At 43.5% G+C, this 21,180-nt stretch overlaps 1 protein-coding gene across 1 annotated transcript in view; it reads left to right on the top strand.

The window, feature by feature from the left end:
• Positions 1-21,180, top strand: part of arl5a (ADP-ribosylation factor-like 5A) — a 70,581-nt gene that overhangs the window by 3,618 nt on the left and 45,783 nt on the right. Inside the window, exon 2 of the mRNA XM_070875300.1 lies at positions 18,140-18,200. Within this exon, the coding sequence (XP_070731401.1) occupies positions 18,140-18,200 (61 nt within the window). The remainder of the gene's footprint in view (positions 1-18,139; positions 18,201-21,180) is intronic.

A 21,180-nucleotide genomic window follows, 5' to 3' on the forward strand; every position in this document is an offset into this window, starting at 1 on the left:
CAACATTTACTTTAGCCATTCTCTTCCTTTTTATGTACCTGTAGAAACTCTTACTATCTGTTTTTACATTTCGTGCTAGTTTACTTTCATAATCTATCTTCCCTTTATCATTTTTTTTTAGTTCTTTGCTGGCTTTTAAAATTTCCCAATCCTCTGGCCTCCCACTAGTCTTGGCCACAATGTATGCCCTTGTTTTCAATTTGATACCATCCCTTATTTCCTTAGTAAACCACTGATGGTTATCTCTTCTCACAGTCTTTCCTTCTCATTGGGATATATTTTGTTGGGAGTTATGAAATATCTCCTTAAATGTCTGCCACTGTTCATCAACCATTCCATACTTTATTTTCCCCGTCCACTTTAGCCAACTCTGCCCTCATACCTTTGTAGTCTCCTTTAAGCTTAGGACACTGGTCTCACCCTCCAACTGAACTTGCTCTGTCTTGCTGCTTTTCATACTTTCCATTCTATCTACTTTAGCTATTCATACACTTAGTTTTGTATTTATCTTTTACTTCTCTCATTATGCCTCCTTTTGTGTCTTACCATCTCATTTACAATATCTGATCCATCCACTCATTTGTAACAGTGCACATGGTCAGTTTAAAAATGTGTCCTGTTTTGATGGATCTCCTTTTGGAAAATTTTTTTGTATTTTATAATTTTTTAAAAACTTTTATTTTTGGATCAAGAATCTTGCTCCAAACATTTTCCTGATTTCTGTTTTAAATGTGTATCATCGTAGTATTGTGGGTTGAAGTGCAATTCAGCATCTAAATGACAAGTAGTCCATACTGCACCTAATTTGAGTGTGTGCTTTGCCTGGTACGTTCCATGAGTCAATAATTATAATGGGACATATATTCTACTTGTGCAATGGTGAGTTAATGTTAAATCTTAGTGAAAGTTGGCAAAAGGGAAAACAGAAGAATGTGTCTTCTATCTGTGCGGGCATCATATGGGATTATTATAGGTGTGTGTAGTAATTTGTTGTGTGTATATAATGCCGGCTGTGGTTCTGGTTCTTGTGTCTGTGGAGCATTGTATACTTATTTCTATATATTTGTTTCATGAAGTGTTTGCGTATTAGTTTCTATTTTGCAGATGTAATAAACAATCTGTGGGAACAGTATGTGAGAGCAATGGTCTGCAACATGGTTTCATTGGTCAAAAAGTAGTTTGTGAAAAAAGCGCTGTTTGCTCAAGATGACAGCTAATGTATAAATATATGTGAAGTATATTTTAGTTAAACAATCAGTCATTATATTTTTTCCTGATGTGATGACTTGGCTGTGCAATAAATCCTCTGTGTATTCAATGGCTACATTTGGTCCTGTGCAGCATTAAAGGTAATTTTGTTGTATGTACTCTGGCATTCCCTAAAGTAGGTATTTTTTCTTCCAAAAACAACTTGTATTTATATAGCACCTTTTTAACTTAGTAAAATGTTCAAGGTGCTTAATAAAGGTAGGTTTTAAGGAACGTCTTAAAGGAGGCTAGTGAGACCGACGGGTTTAGGGAGGAAATTCCAGAGCTTGGAGCATTAACAGTGCAGAACTTAACTGCAACAACAACAACGTGTATTTATATATGTAATCAATTGTCCCAAGGCACTTCACAGGAGTATTATGCGATAAAAATTTGACACTGAGCCACATAAGTAGAAATTAGCGCTGGTGACCAAAAACTTAGTTGAAGATTTATGTTTTAAGGCGTGACTTGAAGGAGGAAAGAGAGGCGGAGAGGTTTAGGTAGGGAGTTCCAGAGCTTGGGGCCTAGGCAACAGAAGGCACGGCCACCAATGGTTGAGCGATTACAATCAGGGTTGCTCAGGGGGCAGAATTAGAGGAACACAGACATCTCGTGGGGTTGGGTTGTGGGGCTGGAGGGGATTACAGAGATATGGAGGGATTTGAAAATAAGGATGAGAATTTTGAAATTGAGGCGTTGCTTAACCGGGCAGCCGAGTTTTGGATCACCTTTAGGGTAGAATATAGGAGGCCAGCCAGGTGTGTGTTGAAGTAGTCAAGTTATATGTGGCCGAAAGCTCATTTCAGGGTCAAATATGACACCAAGGAGAACAATCTGCTTTAGCCTCAGACAGGAGTTGGGGAGAAGGATGGAGCAGTGTCCATCCAGGGAAGGAACGGAGTTTGTGGCGGGGACCGAAAACAATGGCTTCAGTCTTCCCAATATTTAATTAGAGAAAATTTTTGCTCGTCCAGAACTGGCTGTCGGATAAGCAGTCTGACAATTTAGAGATTGTGGAGGAGTTGAGAGAAGTGGTATTGAGGTAGAGCTGGGTGTTATCAACGTTCATGTGGAAACTGACAGTGTTTCTGGATGATTTCGCCAAGGGGCAACATGTAGATGAGAGTACTACTGAAGCAGAAAATAAAAGTCTGCAGTACTGTGCTGTTTTCTATATTAGTAATGTTCATAAGTACTACAGAAAACCAAAAGGACTGCGCTAGGTTTTTGCCTATGTGGCAAAATAGATAAGATGTTTTGCAATACAGTGCCAGTAATTGCATTTTTAAAGTTCTGTGCTGCTGGATTTTTATGGGCAGTTATATTATACTTTTTTGAAGGGGTGGATGGGGGAAGATTGGAGAATGCAATTTTTAACTGTTTATATTATAATTTTTGGTAACTAATCTTGTGTAGCTTTTAGTTTTCAAGAAATGGAGTAAACCTGCTGGTTTATTACACACAGCTGGTCACAATCTGATAGCTGTAGACTACAAAGTACAGCTGGTAATACCTGAGTTATATTGCAGGCTGCAAATTGCTTTTAGCCCAAATGAGAGAGCTCTGTTTCCCCCGACAACTGTCTTCGGCGGGCAGGTCTGTTGAATTACTTGAGCACTTCTCAAACCCATCTTCATTCATCACCTCTCACAATGGAGTTCTACTCCACATGTCAGACTCAAGTGACGTGAAAACTCCTGCCGGAGGTCGCTTTACATTTTTGGCTTTAGGTCAGCCATGCTCTTTTTGAGAGTTAGAGGACCGTATAAAAGGCCAGGGTACGATTCCTTCAACCTCTCGAAACCTATACTGCTGTAAGTGAACTTTCAATTGTAATAAAGGAGCTGTACTTGTTGATGGAATTAATCATGTTGTGATTCTGCAAAATAAAACTTAGAAGATGACAGTACATGCTGGAAGTAAACCGGTCGGTTAGTATTTGTAAAAAGGCCCGTTATTATTTTGGTATTGTTCTTTCAGAACTGATAGATAAGAAACCTTTAATAATGTTGCACACACACAAAGGGGGGGGGGGGGGAAACAAGTTGTAATTACAACATGGGTTGTATGTTGTGAAAATTGCTTATCAGAAAAGCAAAACACTGGTGGATATAAAACATCATAGTGAGAGAAAATAAAGGCATTAAAAGAACCAAAAGTCTGTGCACTGTTACTTATAGTAACTTATTGATTATCACATTTTAATCATTTAATTTTGACTGGCATACATCAACTATGTTAAGTGCTATTAATGTTCGACCAAAGGGAGCATGACTTGTGTATAGAATAATGAGTGAACCATCGTGGCATATTTTGCATAGACCACTGGTTGAGATGGGGGTAACATATTAAATATTTTTGCTCAAGTCAAGAATTTTTTAAAAATGAGATTATTACTTTTAGCATCCAATATCAACATCCGCATTCTTGGCTCGCTTGATCTGCAACCTCCTACTGAGCTCCCTATTGATTGTGATATCAGTTTCTAACACCAGCCATTTGTGTTGTGAGATTGTTAAGCTGTAGACAGTTTTTATGTTGTGGACTGAGGCGATGTTTACACCTGTCGGATGTTATGCCATCATTTTGGATTAAATTTAAACCCGAGATAAAAAGACAGCTTACACACCTTGTTTTTTCCAAGTGATGCAGCGATGGGAGTGATAATTAAGTCTGTTAGTTCACCTAATCTGGGGAAAAGGAGAAAGGAATGTTTGGTTTAATTATTATTTTTAATGTTTTATAGGAGATGTGAGCAATGTTTCCTCTAATTTTATTTTGCCCCGCGCCGCCCCTTTTAACGGGCTGTGCGGGCAATTCAAAACTCTGAACGTACACGGCTTTTCTATTTAAAAGCAGGCTCGTTGGCTGTGCGGTACTTGTGGAGCGCTGCATGACCGCACAACTTAAAGAGAACATTGGATGGGAGTATGTTTAATCACCTTTTAGAACTGAATTTATTTTTTCAGGTACTAAGTCTGTTACCCCTAGAAAGAAAGGAGGATACAATTAGAAAAATAAACTTATTTTTATTGGCAAAAATGGATTAATAATACTTCGGGCTAAACTTTAAAATTCAAATTAAAAGGACTTACAAGTGATTAACGGTAGTCTGCCAGAATGTCCACTTGTTTAATTTATCTCTTGTAGCATTATTAAGGTGTGCTTGAAATGAAACACGGCATGAAGTCTGCATCACCTAAATTACAACCCTAAAAATAGCTATTGGGTGATATGCTAGTGTCTTGTAGTCACTGTTGATGTCTACTATGGGAGAACAATTTGGACCAGGCAGTCTTGATGGTAGCATCTCCTGTGGACTTCAGAAAAATAGGAACTCTGCAACTTGCAAAATTTCGCATTACCATTCAAGCCTGTTGTTTTTGAACTTTAGAATATTCCACTAACTCACATATAGAAACATAGAAAATAGGTGCAGGAGTAGGCCATTCGGCCCTTCGAACCTGCACCACCATTCAATAAGATCATGGCTGATCATTCACTTCAGTACCCCTTTCCTCCTTTCTCTCCATACCCCTTGATCTCTTTAGCCGTAAGGGCCATATTTTTTGAGGATGTAACTAGTAGAGTGGACAAGGGAGAACCAGTGGATGTGGTGTATTTGGACTTTAAAAAGGCTTTTGACAAGGTCCCACACGAGATTGTTGTGCAAAATTAAAGCACATGGTATTGGGGGTAATGTATTGATGTGGATAGAGAACTGGTTGGCAGACAGGAAGCAGAGAGTCGGGATAAACGGGTCCTTTTCAGAATGGCAGGCAGTGACTAGTGGGGTGCTGCAGGGCTCAGTGCTGGGACCCCAGCTATTTACAATATACATCAATGATTTAGATGAAGGAATTGAGTGTAATATATCCAAGTTTGCAGATGACACTAAGCTGGGTGGCGGTGTGATCTGTGAGAAGGAGACTGCAGGGTGACTTGGACAGGTTAGGTGAGTGGGCAAATGCATGGCAGATGCAGTATAATGTGGATAAATGTGAGGTTATCCACTTTGGTGGCAAAAACGTGAAGGCAGAATATTATCTGAATGGCGGCAGATTAGGAAAAGGGGAGGTACAATGAGACCTAGGTGTCATGGTACATCAGTCATTGAAAGTTGGCATGCAGGTACAACAGGTGGTGAAGAAGGCAAATGGCATGTTGGCCTTCATAGTTAGGGGAGTTTGAGTATAGGAATTCTTACTGCAGTTGTACAAGGCCTTGGTGAGGCCTCACCTGGAATACTGTGTTCAGTTTTGGTCTCCTAATCTGAGGAAGGATGTTCTTGCTATTGAGGGAGTGCAGCGAAGGTTCGCCAGACTGATTCCCGGGATGGTAGACTGACATATGAGGAGAAACTGGATCGACTGGGCCTGTATTCACTGGAGTTTAGAAGAATGAGAGGGGATCTCATAGAAACATATAAAATTCTGACGGGACTGGACAGATTAGATGCAGGAAGAATGTTCCTGATGTTGGGGAAGTCCAGAACCAGGGGTCACAGTCTAAGGATAAGAGGTAAGCCATTAGGACCGAGATGAGGAGAAACTTCTTCATTCTGAGAGAGTTGTTAACCTGTGGAATTCTCTACCGCAAAGAGTTGTTTATGACAGTTCGTTGAATATATTCAAGAGGGGGTTAGATATGGCCCTAACTGCTAAAGGGATCAAGGGGTATGGAGAGAAAACAGGGAAGGGTTACTGAGGTGAATGATCAGCCATGATCTTATTGAATGGTGGTGCAGGCTCGAAGGCCTACTCCTGCACCTATTTTCTATGTTTCTATGTAACAGCAGCAAAGAAAGGCTGCACCCATCTCTCCTCCCCCTTATTCTAAGACCGCCCGCTGTGCTTGGTCTTGTTGGCTCCAGCCCTGCCCGCAGGCGGTGGCGCAGCATTTCTCGGGTTGGTACCAAGCTTATTCTTTCGCACATCTCAGGTAATGCGCACTTCTTGATTTGGAGGGGGGGGCGTGCGGGTGCGGGGGCAGGCGGTAATGTGGAGGGCCCAGCTTGGGCCTCTTCAGCGGCTGGATTGGGGTGGGAGTGGCAGTTGATTTTGTCAATGAGCGCGAGGATCAGGCGTGTTCCCTTATTGCAGCAGCTAACTCCGACATTCCCTCCCTCATATTCCCGGACAGTGATCCAATTTCTCGTGAGAGTGTTGTTACTTCTCCCGACAGTCCCGATACCGCATCACCCACCGCACTGATGGTGTCCAGGAATGATCTAGTAAGGTCAGTGCTCTCCGCAATCATTGCCATCATCTGAACCACATCTGTTAGACCCTGCACCTCAGGAGAGCACGGTCGAGCTCTCCTTCCCCACCTCACCCTGGGTGTGGCTTGCTGCATCCCACTGGGACCCGCAGCCTCTGACGGTGGGGCTTTGGGTGTGCCTCACTGCACCCCACTGAGACCCACAGCCTCAGACAGTGGGAAACCATGGAATGTCCCAGCAATACTCATACCACTCAGGGAAGGGGCTGGCTCCTCAATGGACGGCACCTGCATCTCCTTTAGAAAGAGTACAACAGTGTGGGATTCATCCACCCTTCCCCCTCACCTCCTCGCTCTTGGTCTGGAAGATGGGATTGGAAGATGTTCTTCTTGTGTCAGGCTTCGCGTCTGAATCTTCTGCATCGCCAGGGTTGGCCTCAAGTTCTGCAAAATATAACAACAGACAAATGCTTAGCAGCAGAGGAGGGGGCAGGGTGGGTGGCATGAGTGAGCTCGCACAGCACAGGCAGCAGGCTTATTTGAAGGACCACGATGAATGATAAGACATTGCATCAACCGAAGCGTAGCTGACGGAGACATCCCCATGAACTGAAGCATGGCTAGCCCGCGCAGTACTTAACATTTAGCAAAGCCAGACTGTGGAATTTGCAGGACTTACCCTCTCCCTCGAGTGTGGGCCCAGCTTGTGCAGTGGTGATTGCTTTTCTCCAGGCAGGACCCATCAAAGCAGCGATCCTCTCTTCCAAGTGGCTGCAGATTTGCCAGGCCTCCTCTTGTTCAAGTTCTTTCTCGTTTGTTGTGTGCCACTTTCCTCTGCAAAGACGAAAATATAACTTTTTAGAGAGGGCGTCTTTCTGATGGGTGGGACATATACAGCTGGTCACATTTACAATTGCAATTCCATTGAATAAATGAAAATATTACTTACACGAACTGCTTGACCAAGGCACTGCCATTTCTTTATGCACTGGCCTCCAGACCTCGGAGTGGTCACCAATGCATAGTAATCTTCTGCAAGTTGGTTCCAGCGTTTCTTCATTTCTTTTGGTGAAACTTTTGTGTGACCTCTGCTGGTGTCCAGTCCAGCTCGTGCCCTCTAGCCTCAATTTCAGTAACTAATGCCTCCACTTCATCCTGTAAGAGATTCTTGGTCCTGTCGTCGCATTGCATCTTGTATTGCAGCTCCGATTTTTTCCAATGAGAATTACAGTTCTCACACACAATTGGCTCTTTAAAAATGGCCGAATGTAGACCGGGAGCTGTACTGGGCATGTGCGCCCATAGGAATCACATCAAAAACGTCCCTTTTTTTTCACGCATGCACGGAAAGGGCGGTATTGTTTTTTCATCGCAGGCATTCGGCTCCACCCCCCCCCCCCCCGGAGGCTACAGGACAGGTTGCATGGCACCAATTTCAAAAAATAGAACAAGGAAACTGTCTACTTTTTTTTGGAGTAGTTGGGGCCAAGAAAAACTGGCATAACTCTGGCCGTGTGCCAAAAAATGGCATTGGCGAAAATTGAGCCCCATATCTTATGTAGGAAAATGTTACTTAATAAGGAGATGCTATCTAGTTTGTACACAGTACTATGGTTTCCTTAAACACTTCCTGGAGCTCTGTAGTCTACTTGCTCTGCTGGCTGTAAAAGTTTGAATTAAAATTGAGTCGGCATTGTAGATCCAGTTACTGGGCACATAGCACAGATCTGCCCCTAATTTGACATTTAATGTGCCTTTGTTACCTCTATACTCCACTATTCCAAAGCTTTATCAAAGGGACATTGTGTTTGACAAATCTAATTTGGGGGTTCGGATTTTGTACCAGTGATTATGAAGGAACAGTGGTATATTTCCCAGCCCGGATGGTGTGTGACTTGGAGGTAGTGGGGTATTCCCATGCACCTGCTGCCTTTGTCCTTTTAGGTGGTACAGATTGTGGGTTTGGGAGATGCTGTGTACAGTTTTGGTCTCCTTACCTAAAGAAGGCTATACTTTCCTTAGTGGGGTGCAACAGAAGTTAACTAGATTGATTCCTGGAATGAGAAGGTTGTCCTAATGAGGAGAGATTGAGTAGAATGGGCCTATATTCTCTGGAGTTTAGAAGAATAATAGGTGATCTCATTGAAACGTATAAAATTCTTAGCGGGCTTGACGGGGTAGATGCTGAGAGGCTGTTTCCCCTGGCTGGAGATTCTAGAATTAGAGGCCACAGTCTCAGGATAAGGGGTTGGCCATTTGAGATTGAGATGAGAAATTTCTTAACTCGTGAGTGGTGAATCTTCGGAATGCTCTACCCCAGAATGCTGTGGATGCTCAGTCGTTGAGTGCTTGCTGACGTACATTGGCTCCCAGTCCTGCAATGCCTCGATTTCAACATTCACATAATTTGTTTTCAAATCCACGCCCCTCCCTATCTTTGTAACCTCTTGCAGCCCTGCAACCCTCCGAGATCTTATAAGGGGCAGGGAAGTGGACCTGAGTCCATGATGGGATCAGCCATGATATTAAATGGTGGAGCAGGCTCAAGGGGGCTTATGGCCTACTCCTGCTCCTATTTCTTGCGTTCTTTTAAGATTTTGGCGCTCCTCCAACTCTGGCCTCTTGTGCACCCTGCTTTTAATCGCACCACCATTGGTGGCTGTGCCTTCAGCTGCCTAGGCCCTAAGCTCTGGAATTCCCTGCCTATACCTCTCCACCTCTCTACCCTTCTCTCCTCCTTTAAGGTGCTCCTTAAAACCTACCTCTTTGATCAAGCTTTTTCTCACCTGTCCCAATATCTCCTTGTGGCTTGGGTGTTAAATTTTCTTTGATAACTTTCCTGTGAAGTATGTTAAAGGCACTATATAAATGCAAGTTGTTGTTGCCGCCGCAAGGGTGAACGCTGTGGGAGTTGGAACTGATACAATTGGGTGGAATTTGTTCTCGAGTCGGGCCAGAGTAGAGAGAGCATTGCTCTGTTGCTGACTTTAAAAAAAAAAATATTCCGCTACCTTAATATGCACAGAAGATTCACCACAATAGGGGGCTTAGTTGCATGCTGTTGGACAGTAGTGGTTAGGGTTACATGTTGCTTTTTGGGGTTAATTGGGCAAGACTCATGCATTTTCTTTCCAACGAGCTACTGACTCTGGCCTTTACTACCCATGTTGTAAACCCAATACTTTAAAACAAATATTTTAGGCTATCGATGTTGCTCCTAAACATATTTGAATTGTAATTTTCAGGAGTCTTTGTTTTTTCACTTTCTTTAGATCAATACTTGTTGAATTCAGCCACATTACAAAAAACTGTGCTTGCTGTTTGGACTTTTGAGGCATTTATTCTGTCAGTCTGTTTGTAAAAAGTTATGTGGATAGCTGACTGCAATAAGATGCTTCAATCAGCTCTGTTCAAATGCTTTATAAGGCATAATGTACTAAACCGTTTTCACATTGAAGTAGCAGGTAGATTTTAACGGTGTTACAGGTATATGTGTGTTCACCTTTGAATTTCAGTAATGCCAGACGAAAGAATGAGGAGCCAAAAAATTGCAGTCGGTGGCTTCTGACCGAATTTATTTTTGCGAAAGTACCTGGTGGTCTCGGAGGAACGGACACTTGTGCTCCGAGGCCTAGATGCGCTGCCCAGCGCAGAGGCCCACGCATCCCAGGGACCGTGAGCACTTCCTGGGATCAGGTGGGCCTTGACCATCAATCACAATGTAGTATTCTCATTCATAGAAAAGTCTTCAACGTGTATGTCCTTGACTCCATACCTGCCACCACCTCGGCACAACTCCAGCCCGCATGAAGTTGAAAAAGCCTCTGACAAGTGAAGAACAACAAGGCCTCAGGAGCAGATGGAATCCCCGCCGAAGTACTAAAGCATGGCAGGGAAGTACTCTTGGCGCAAATTCATGACCTCATCTGGAAGGAGGAAAGCATGCCAGGTGATCTCAGAGTTGCCGTAATCGTGACCATCTTCAGGAAAGGTGACCAGTCCGATTGTGGTAATACAGAGGAGTTTCTCTGCTGTCTGCCACAGCGAAAGTCATCGCAAGAATCCTCCTCAGTCGCCTTCTCCCAGTGGCTGAAGAGGTCCTCCCAGAGTCGAAATGCGGATTCCGCCCACTAAGGGGCACAATGGACATGATCTTCACCGCGTGCCAAATCTAAGAAAAATGTAGGAAACAGCATCAACCTCTGTACATGGCTGCCTTTGACCTCACAAAGGCCTTCGACTCTTGTCAACTGTGAAGGATTATGGAGTGTCTTTCCCAAATTCGGCTGCCCACAAAAATTTGTCACCATCCTTCGCCTGCTTCACAATGACATGCAAGCTGCGATCCTTACCAACTGATCCACCACCGACCCAATACATATGCAGACTGGTGTCAAGCAAGGCTGTGTCATCGTACCAACGCTCTTCCCAATCGCTGCAATGCTCCATCTCGCCTTCAACAAGCTCCCTGCTGGAGTGGAGCTAATCTACAAGATAAATGGGAAATTGTTCAACCTCCTATCGCCTCCAGTCCAGATCCAAGATCGTTCCAACTTCTGTCATTGCATTACAGTACACGGATGACGCTTGCGTTTGTACACGCTTGGAGGTCGAACTCCAAACCATCGTCGCCACCTTCACCGAAGCGTATGAGTGTCTGGGCCTAACATTAAACATCCGTAAGAGAAAGGTTCCCTACCAACCTGCCCCCTCCACACACTATTGCCTCCCCCCGATTATCAAGATCCATGACAAGACCTTGGACGACGCGGACCACTTTTCATACTTTGGGAGCCTACTGTCAACAAGGACAGACATCAGTGACGAAGTCCAACACCACCTTCAGTGTGCCAGTGCACCCTTTGGTCACCTGAGGAAGTGTGTGTTCGAAGACCAAGATCTGAAACCCGGCACCAAGCTCATGGTCTACAGAGCAGTAGTGATACTCACCCTTCTAAATGCTTTGGAGACATGGACTATGTACAGTGGGCACCTTAAAGCACTGGCGAACTACCACCAACACTGCCTCCGCAAAATCCTGCAAATCCATTGGCAGGATAGGTGCACCAACATCTGTGTTCTCGCTCAGACCAATATCCCCAGCATTGACTACACTCGACCAGCGCCGATGGATGGGCTACATTGGCCACATGCCTGATACGGGACTCCTGAAACAAGCTCTCGACTCTGAGCTCCGACATGGCAAGCGAGTTGCAGGAGAGCAGAGAAAACGCTTCAATGACACCCTCAAATCCTTCTTGAAAAAGTGCAACAGCTCCACCGACACTTGCGAATCCCTGGTCCACGACCACTCAAAGTGGAGGAGAAACATCAGGGAAGGGGCGCGAAACACTAAGTCTCTTTGTCGCGAGTATAATATCAGTGATTTACACCATAGCAAGTTTGGACAATTTCAATGAACAAAAATGGCATTGGGGTCATTTGAGTAAACATTTCTAAAATTGATTGTCCCAAACTTAATAAGAAAGACTTGAATTTATATAGTAGGACGTTCTAAAGCACTTTACAGCCAATGAAGTACTTTTGAAGTGAATTACTGTTGTAATGTAGGAATTATTTTTTATTATTTGTTCCTAGGATGTGGGCATCGCTGTCAAGGCCAGCATTTATTGCCCATTCCTAATTCCCCTTGAGAAGGGGCTGGTGAGTCATCTTAATGAACCGTTGCAGTCCTTGTGGGACTCCCACAGTACTGTTGGGTATTATACGATTATTAGAACTACAGTACGTATTGCTAATAATTAGGACTATTGCTAATCTTCCCCAATTACTGGTAGAGGGACTGGTGTAAGTGCTATGCTTTCCTTCCTCATGGAGCTTTAAATTTACGGAGTGATTATGTGCACAAACATTTTTGTGCAACGGGGACTCTGTCCCTTTTTGCGCATGCACACTTGATACGGTCGCGCATGCATAGTACGATATATGAGGAAGCCGGAAATTAAGCCGAACCACATTGCCGAATTTGGAGCTCGAGTCTGAGCCTACTACTGAGGTTTTTGGGCTATCTATTGAAAATCATTGACTATACTAAAGGAGCCTCCAGGACATTTGCCCAGAATATCGCTGTGATTACTAACTGACTAGTGGGGTGCCGCAGGGATCAGTGCTGGGTTCTCAACTATTTACAATCTATATTAATTACTTGGATGAAGGGACTGAGTGTAATGTAGCCAAGTTTGCTGATGATACAAAGATGGGTGGGAAAGCAAATTGTGAGGAGGACACACAAAATTTGAAAAGGGATATAGACAGGCTAAGTGAATAGGCAAAAATTTGGCAGATGGAGTATGTTGTGGGAAAATGTGAGGTTATCCACTTTGGCAGAAATAATAGAAAAGCAAATTATAATTTAAATTGAGAAAAATTGCAAAGTGCTGCAGTACAGAGAGACCTGGGGGTCCTTGTGCATGAAACACAAAAAGTTAGTATGCAGGTACAGCAAATGATCAGGAAGGCAAATGGAATGTTGGCCTTTATTGCAAGGGGGATAGAGTATAAAAGCAGAGAAGTCCTGCTACAACTGTACAGGGTATTGGTGAGGCCATATCTAGAGTACTGCGTACTGTTTTGGTCTCCGCATTTCAGGAGGGATATACTTGCATTGGAGGCTGTTTAAGAGAAGATTCACTAGGTTGATTCTGGCGATAAGACTTATGAGGATGGGTTGAGTAGGTTGGGCCTATACACATTGGAGTTCAGAAGAATGAAAGGTGATCTTATTGAAACTTACAAGATAATGAGGGGGCTCGACAAGGCGGATGCAGAAAGGATATTTCCACTCATAGGGGAACCTAAAACTAAAGGGACATAGTTTCAGAATAAGGGGCTGCCCATTTAAAACTGAGGTGAGGAGGAATTTCTTAGGGTTGTAAATCTATGGAATTCTCTGCCCCAGAGAGCTGTGGAGGCTGGGGCATTGAATATATTTAAGGCGGAGATAGACAGATTTTTGAGAGATAAGGGAATAAAGGGTTATGGGGAGCAGGCAGGGAAGTGGAGCTGAGTCCATGAGCAGATCAGCCACGATCTTCTTGAATGGCGGAGCAGGCTCTTGCTGCTATTTCTTATGTTCTTATGTTATGTTCTTATTATCTACACAAACATTTTCACAGCCTTTTGAGAGAGAGAGAGAGAGAGAGAAAGTGAGAGAGAGAGGAAATCGGAGGTGAGAGAGTGAAGGTCAAGAACTCAGGATGGAGGGTAGTAAAGAGCACAGTGGGGATGGGGGAAGAACGTCTTCCAGACCTAAGGGGGGGTGGGGGGTGCGGCGGTTGAGAGGGAGAATATGATCCAGGTGGTAAGACAGATCTCGCTCTTCCAACTCCACCCTCTTTATACCCACACCACGTTCCCTCTCGCCTCCCCCTACACCTGGTTGATTTCTCGGAAAGCTGTGTGGCAAGTGACATCATTGGACTGGACGAAATCCAGAAGTCACGACACTGCATTATTTACTGCATGCCCAATCTGTTAACAATCTGTGACCCACACACAATTCCCCATCCACGGCGGCGGCAGGAGGAGGGAAAGTAAGGTCAGGAACTTGTTGGGGGGAGAAGGTCATGAATCCGGGGGCGGGGAGGACAGGAACTTGGGCGGGGGCGTGGGGGAGAGAATGTCAGGAACTTGGAGGGGTGTGGGCAGAGAAAGCCTGAAAATTGGGCTGGGGGGACAGGGGTGCAAGGTCAGGCACTTGGACGGTGAGGGATGGGGGCAGGAACTTGTCCGGGGGGGTGTGAGAGAAGGTCTTAACTCGCGAGAGTGAGTCCTGTCTGTTCCAAGTGAGCTCTGTTCTGTCAGCAGTCAAAATGGCTCAAATTACACTTTGCAAAGTCACTGATTACGTAGGCAGGTCGGCTCTTATTACATGTTCCAGAGAAACTGCTGGGTGTGTCTTATCCTCTAAGAGGACCAATCAGCAATCAGCTCTTGTGATCAAGGGGACCCAATCGGATCTTTAGGAGTTGCAAACTAGCGTGTCCTTAAATTTACCATTTGCTTACAAGGCAACTAATGGTGCTTTGTACCTGATTTTCAGGACTGTTGTGAAAGGGGGATTCACACACATAAAGAACCTACTCATGGAACTACCTCAGGTAGAAATAAATCTGCGCACAAAACAACAAATGCATTTATCTGCCGGGGAGGGGGGTGGGTGGTGTTGGAGGGTACAGATTGTGATGGGCAGATGAAGGAGCAATGCTAGTAGAAGCAAAAGTTTGCTAGTTACTGAAAAATGCTCATTTGCCTCCAACAGTGCAGGAATTTTTTTTGTCAGTTTTTGATAAAAAGGCTTTGTTAAAGCTGTACACAGTACTTTTTGTTGTACAGTTATAGTGGGGTGAAGTTTCGTCGGCGCAGCTCCGACCTGGTCGCCCGTTTTTCGTGTCTAAAAGTGCGCCAGAAAAATACCTCCAGATTCTCCGGCTCCCTGCAGGTCCCTGGGAGCTTGGCGCGGCGCGCACACAGCAGCGGGGGACGGAGCCACAGAGTCGCGCCGATTCTACAAGTGGTGGGGGGCGGGGCTAATTTAAATGAGACAACGTCGTGCCGGCAGTCTTGCACTTGTGGGTTGGAGCGCGCGCACGCGCAGTAGCCCATAAACATTGGCACTCGGCCATTTTTAAAGGGACTTAAAGAAAAGTGTTCATTTGTCTGTTGAACCCATGGAAAGGCTTGGGATTGAATTTTGGTTTTTTTTGGTGTCTGAAGGAGTGCTTTTAGCAGCACTGTTGAAGAAATCACCTGCTGAAATCAGTGAGTGCAGCTTTTTGCCCCTATCCTGTGGCCGAATGGCCTCAGCATCCCTCGCAGCTCAAAGGCTGCTTGCTTGCTGTGTCTTCGACTGCCGTCGAGCCACTGACGCGTCCGTATCCCGTTGTCGAATGGCCTCAGCTTCCCTCGCAACTCGAAGGCTGCTTGCTTGCTGTGTCTTCAGCTGCCGTCGAGCCACTGACGCCGCCCCCTATCCCATGGCCAAAACTGCACGTAGTACTCCAGGTGCGGCCTCACCAATACCTTATACAGTTGCAGCAAGACCTCCCTGCTTTTGTACTCCATCCCTTTCGCAATGAAGGCCAACATTCCATTTGCCTTCCTGATTACCTGCTGCACCTGCAAACTAACCTTTTGGGATTCATGCACAAGGACCCCCAGGTCTCTCTGCACCACAGCATGTTGTAATTTCTCCCCATTTAAATAATATTCCCTTTTACTGTTTTTTTTTCCAAGGTGGATGACCTCACACTTTCCGACATTGTATTCCATCTGGCAAACCTTAGCCCATTCGCTTAACCTATCTAAATCTCCATGCAGCCTCTCTGAGTCCTCTACACAACCCGCTTTCCCACTAATCTTAGTGTCATCTGCAAATTTTGTTGCACTACACTCTGTCCCCTCTTCCAGGTCATCTATGTATATTGTAAACAGTTGTGGTCCCAGCACTGATCCCTGTGGCACACCACTAACCACTGATTTCCCACCGGAAAAGGACCCATTTATCCAGACTCTGCTTTCTGTTCGCCAGCCAATTCTCTATCCATGCTAATACATTTCCTCTGACTCCGCGTACCTTTATCTTCTGCAGTAACCTTTTGTGTGGCACCTTATCGAATGCCTTTTGGAAATCTAAATACACCACATCCATCGGTACACCTCTATCCACCATGCTCGTTATATCCTCAAAGAATTCCAGTAAGTTAGTTAAACATGATTTCCCTTTCATGAATCCATGCTGCATCTGCTTGACTGCACTATTCCTATCCAGATGTCCCGCTATTTCTTCCTTAATAGTTTCAAGCATTTTCCCCACTACAGATGTTGAACTAACCGGCCTATAGTTACCTGCCTTTTGTCTGCCCCCTTTTTTAAACAGAGGCGTTACATTAACTGCTTTCCAATCCGATGTACCTCCCCAGAGTCCAGAGAATTTTGGTAGATTATAACGAATGCATCTGCTATAACTTCCGCCATCTCTTTTAATATCCTGGGATGCATTTCATCAGGACCAGGGAACTTGTCTACCTTCAGTCCCATTAGCCTGTCCAGCACTACCCCCCTAGTGATAATGATTGTCTCAACGTCCTCCCTTCCCACATTCCTGTGGCCTGCAATTTTGGCATGGTTTTTGTGTCTTCCACTGTGAAGACGGAAGCAAAATAATTGTTTACGGTCTCAGCCATTTCCACATTTCCCATTATTAAATCCCCCTTTTCATCTTCTAAGGGACCAACATTTACTTTAGTCACTCTTTTCCGTTTTACATATCTGTAAAAGCTTTTACTATCTGTTTTTATGTTTTGCGCAAGTTTACCTTCGTAATCTATCTTCCCTTTCTTTACTGCTTTTTTAGTCATTCTTTGCTGTTGCTTAAAATTTTCCCAATCCTCTAGTTTCCCACTAACCTTGGCCACCTTATACGCATTGGTCTTTGATTTGATACTTTCCTTTATTTCCTTGGTTATCCACGGCTGGTTATCCCTTCTCTTGCCGCCCTTCTTTTTCACTGGAATATATTTTTGTTGCGCACTATGAAAGAGCTCCTTAAAAGTCCTCCGCTGTTCCTCAATTGTGCCACCGTTTAGTCCTTGTTTCCAGTCTACTTTAGCCAACTCTGCCCTCATCCCACTGTAGTCCCCTTTGTTTAAGCATAGTACGCTCGTTTCTGACACAACTTCCGCATCCTCAATCTGTATTACAAATTCAACCATATTGTGATCACTCATTCCGAGAGGATCTTTTACGAGGAGATCGTTTATTTTTCCTGTCTCGTTACACAGGACCAGATCCAAGATGGCTTGCTCCCTTGTAGGCTCTGTTACATACTGTTCTAAGAAACAATCCCGTATGCATTCTATGAATTCCTCCTCTAGGCTACCCCCTGCGATTTGATTTGACCAATCGATATGTAGGTTAAAATCCCCCATGATTACTGCCGTTCCTTTTTCACATGCCTCCATTATTCCCTTGATTATTGCCCGCCCCACCGTGAAGTTATTATTTGGGAGCCTATAAACTACGCCGACCAGTGACTTTTTCCCCTTACTATCTTTAATCTCCACCCACAATGATTCAACATTTTGTTAATTGGAGCCAATATCATCCCTCACAACTGCCCTGATATCATCCTTTATTAACAGAGCTACCCCACCTCCTTACCCTTCTTGCCTATCTTTCTGAATCGTCAGATACCCCTGTATGTTTAATTCCCAGTCTTGGCCACCTTGCAACCATGTTTCTGTAATGGCCACCAAATCATACCCATTTGTAATGATTTGTGCCGTCAACTCATTTATTTTATTTCGAATGCTGCGTGCATTTAGGTAGAGTGTTTTCATCCTAGTTTTTAAACCATGATTTTTAGTTTTTACCCCTCCTGCAGCCCTTTTATATTCAGTGGCCATAAGTACGTGAGCATTTTATTTGCAGGTCGGAAGTATTTCTCCACGGGAAGCCTCCAACCGCAAATTCAAGGCCAATGTCTTTCTCCAAAGCATTTCAGATGATTATTCCCAAAATATGATATAATTTCCAGCAGCCAATTATATAATCTTTGATCTTTTATTCTGGTTTATAAAATAAAACCATAATCTTTATATTTTTGATGAGATTCATTAATCTCGCTGCTGATTTGTTTCTCTTTCAGAACATAAAGTGATTATCGTTGGGTTGGACAATGCTGGGAAGACGACGATTCTTTACCAGTTGTAAGTATCATGTGTGCCAGAAAGCTTTCTTCCCTTGAAATTGACGAGTTGTCTTTTCGAGTAAAGCAACTCTTATTTAATTTTCAAAATGGATGTATGATATTGGTTATATCAATTTTTTTTTATACATTGGTATGGTGGATAATGATGTTCAGTACCAAATTTCCTTTCCTGTTTTAATGTTCTGAAATCATAATTTTCATAATTAGTTTTTATATCAAAGGGTTCAGTACACAAGTTTGGAATAAAATATTTTTCATACCTATTTGGGGTTATAAGTTTAGGTTAAATAAACTGCAAATCTGACTCCTACACTACGACTTGTTCAAGGAAAAGTAATTCTCCTCTGGGCTGGCCAGTTTTGTAAGCTTTCAGAAAATTAAATATTTTTAAATGTTGCAGTCTTGTCCACCTTTTGTCTCATTACCACGAACCTGTTTTCCCCATTCTGATTTATTTTTTTTACTTTTTTAATTGTGCTTTCCCTTAATTGAATGCATCTTTTCTAAACCTTACTTTAATGACCCAGAATTTCCTGGAGACATGCACCATTGTAGTGATGCATCTACGTTTTGGGGCTCGTTTAATGGGGCAAAAGTCTCGGAATTATGGCATATGTGCCACATCATAAGTTCCTGGGACTTTAGAGCCGCTCCACTGTTTCCTTCACCGAAAGCAGTGGAACAGTTAATTATGGCTCCACCATCCCACCCCATCCTATAAAGTCAATGGTGATCGTGAATTTACTAAATTAACACTACTGTGATTGCTGCCGCCATTTGCACCATTGCAGAATAGCGCTGATGGCTCAGCATGTTTGGTGTAGTCACAGGAATCTTGTATTTGTGAAAAATGTGCAGCTATTTAAAGAGCAAAACTCCTCCCTCCTCCCAGTAAAAATTGCGGTTGGTGGCATAGCTATGGAGTACGCCGCCAACCTGTGAAAAGAATGTAAACTTACCTGATGGGAGACCTCCTTTGCGAACTTGCTCTCTGATGCTGCATACACGAGGGCAGCGTAATGGCCCAGTGTGCCTGGTGCCTGATGCTCCAATCAGTACATCAAAGTGTAAATGTCTACCTCCAATACTAGTAACTTTCTTTATTTTGCATTTCACCCGAAGTATTTTCAGAATAATTATAAGGACTTTGACCATAAATAGTCCCAAAATCACAAACACCATGCGTACACGTAAATTACGTCATTAACATTTGCAAATACTATTCTGGATGATTTCTGAATGTTTGTACAATCTTGGATACCAAAGGTTCTTTGGCCATTACCATTTAAAAATTAAACCTCCATGCTGGAGTACATTAATTTTGAACCAATGCATGTGACCGTTTTTGTTCCAGTGCTAAAAATGCTGAGCGGTTATGAGCAGCTAGGGGCCAAATTAAAAGCAGAACCGCAAAAGTAATAATCTCTGGATTACTACATGAGCCACAAGCAAATTTGCATAGGGTAAATAAGATCAGAGAGTTACACATGTGGTGGGACACTGGCACCAGTACTGGAGTAAGAGGGAGCTGTTCCGTTGGGACGGGCTCCACTTAGACCATGCTGGGACGAGGGTCCTGATGAATCAAATAACTAGGGCTGTAGAGAGGGCTTTAAGCTAATTAGTGTGGGGGAGGGGGGGCGGGGGGGAGGATTCAGCTGAGCGAAAGTTTAAAAAGTCAAAGAATAAGGAGAAGGCAATAGAACAGGATAGCACTGGGGGAAATGAGAACCAGAGCATGCCAGGAAGGGACAGAATGTATAAACATAAAGATAAATCAGAAAGTGGGGTTAAAGCAGGAAAAAATAGTTAAATAAAATAAATTTAAAAGCTCTTTATCTGAATGCGGGTAGCATTCGTAACAAAATAGATGAGTTGATGGCACAAATAGATACAAATGGGTATGATCTAATAGCCATTACAGAGACGTGATTGCAAGGTGACCAGGACTGGGAACAAAATATTCAGGGGTATTTCGGAAGGACAGACAGAAAGGAAAAGGAGGTGGGGTAGCACTGTTAATAAAGGATGAGAGTGCGTTAGTGAGAAACTATATTGGCTCAGAAGATCAAGATGTTGAATCAGTTTGGGTAGAAATAAGGAATAATAAAGGGGGAAAGTCGCTGGTGGGTGTAGTTTATAGGCCCCCTAACAGTAGCTACACAGTTGGATTGAGTATAAATCAAGAAATAATGGAGGCTTGTAAAAAAAAGGAATGGCAATAATCATGGGCGATTTTAACCTTCATATTGATTGGACAAAGCAAATTGGCCAGGGTAGCCTTGAGGAAGTATTCATAGAGTGTATCCAGGATAGTTTACTTGAACAGTATGTTGTGGAACCAATCAAGGAGCAGTCTATCTTAGACCTGGTACTGTGTAATGAGACAGGATTAATAAATGATGATCTAGTAAAGGATCCTCTAGGAATGAGTGACCATAACATGGTTGAATTTCACATTCAGTTGGAGGGTGAGAAAGTTGGATCTCAAACCAGTGTCCTAAGCTTAAATAAAGGAGACTACGAAGGTATGAAGGCAGAGTTGGCTAAAGTGCACTGGGAAAATAGATTAAAGTGTGGGACGGTAGATGAGCAGTGGCAGACATTTATGGAGATATTTCATAACTCGCAACAAAAATATATCCCAATGAGAAGAAACGACTAAGAGAAAGGATAACCATCCGTGGCTAACTAAGGAAATAAGGGATGGTATCAAATTGAAAACGGGCACACAATGTGGCCAAGACAAGTAGGAGACCAGAGGATTGGGAAACTTTTAAAAGCCAGCAAAGAACGACTAAAAAAATGATAGAGGGAAGATAGATTATGAAAGTAAACTAGCAGGAAATATAAAAACAGATAGTAAGAGTTTCTACAGGTACATGAAAAGGAAAAGAGTGGCTAAAGTAAATGTTGGTCCTGTGAGGATGGGACTGGGGAATTAATAATGGAGGAACAGGGAAATGGCAAAGACGTTG

The sequence above is a fragment of the Pristiophorus japonicus genome, chromosome 3 (assembly GCF_044704955.1).
Source record: "Pristiophorus japonicus isolate sPriJap1 chromosome 3, sPriJap1.hap1, whole genome shotgun sequence".
NCBI lineage: Eukaryota > Metazoa > Chordata > Chondrichthyes > Pristiophoridae > Pristiophorus > Pristiophorus japonicus.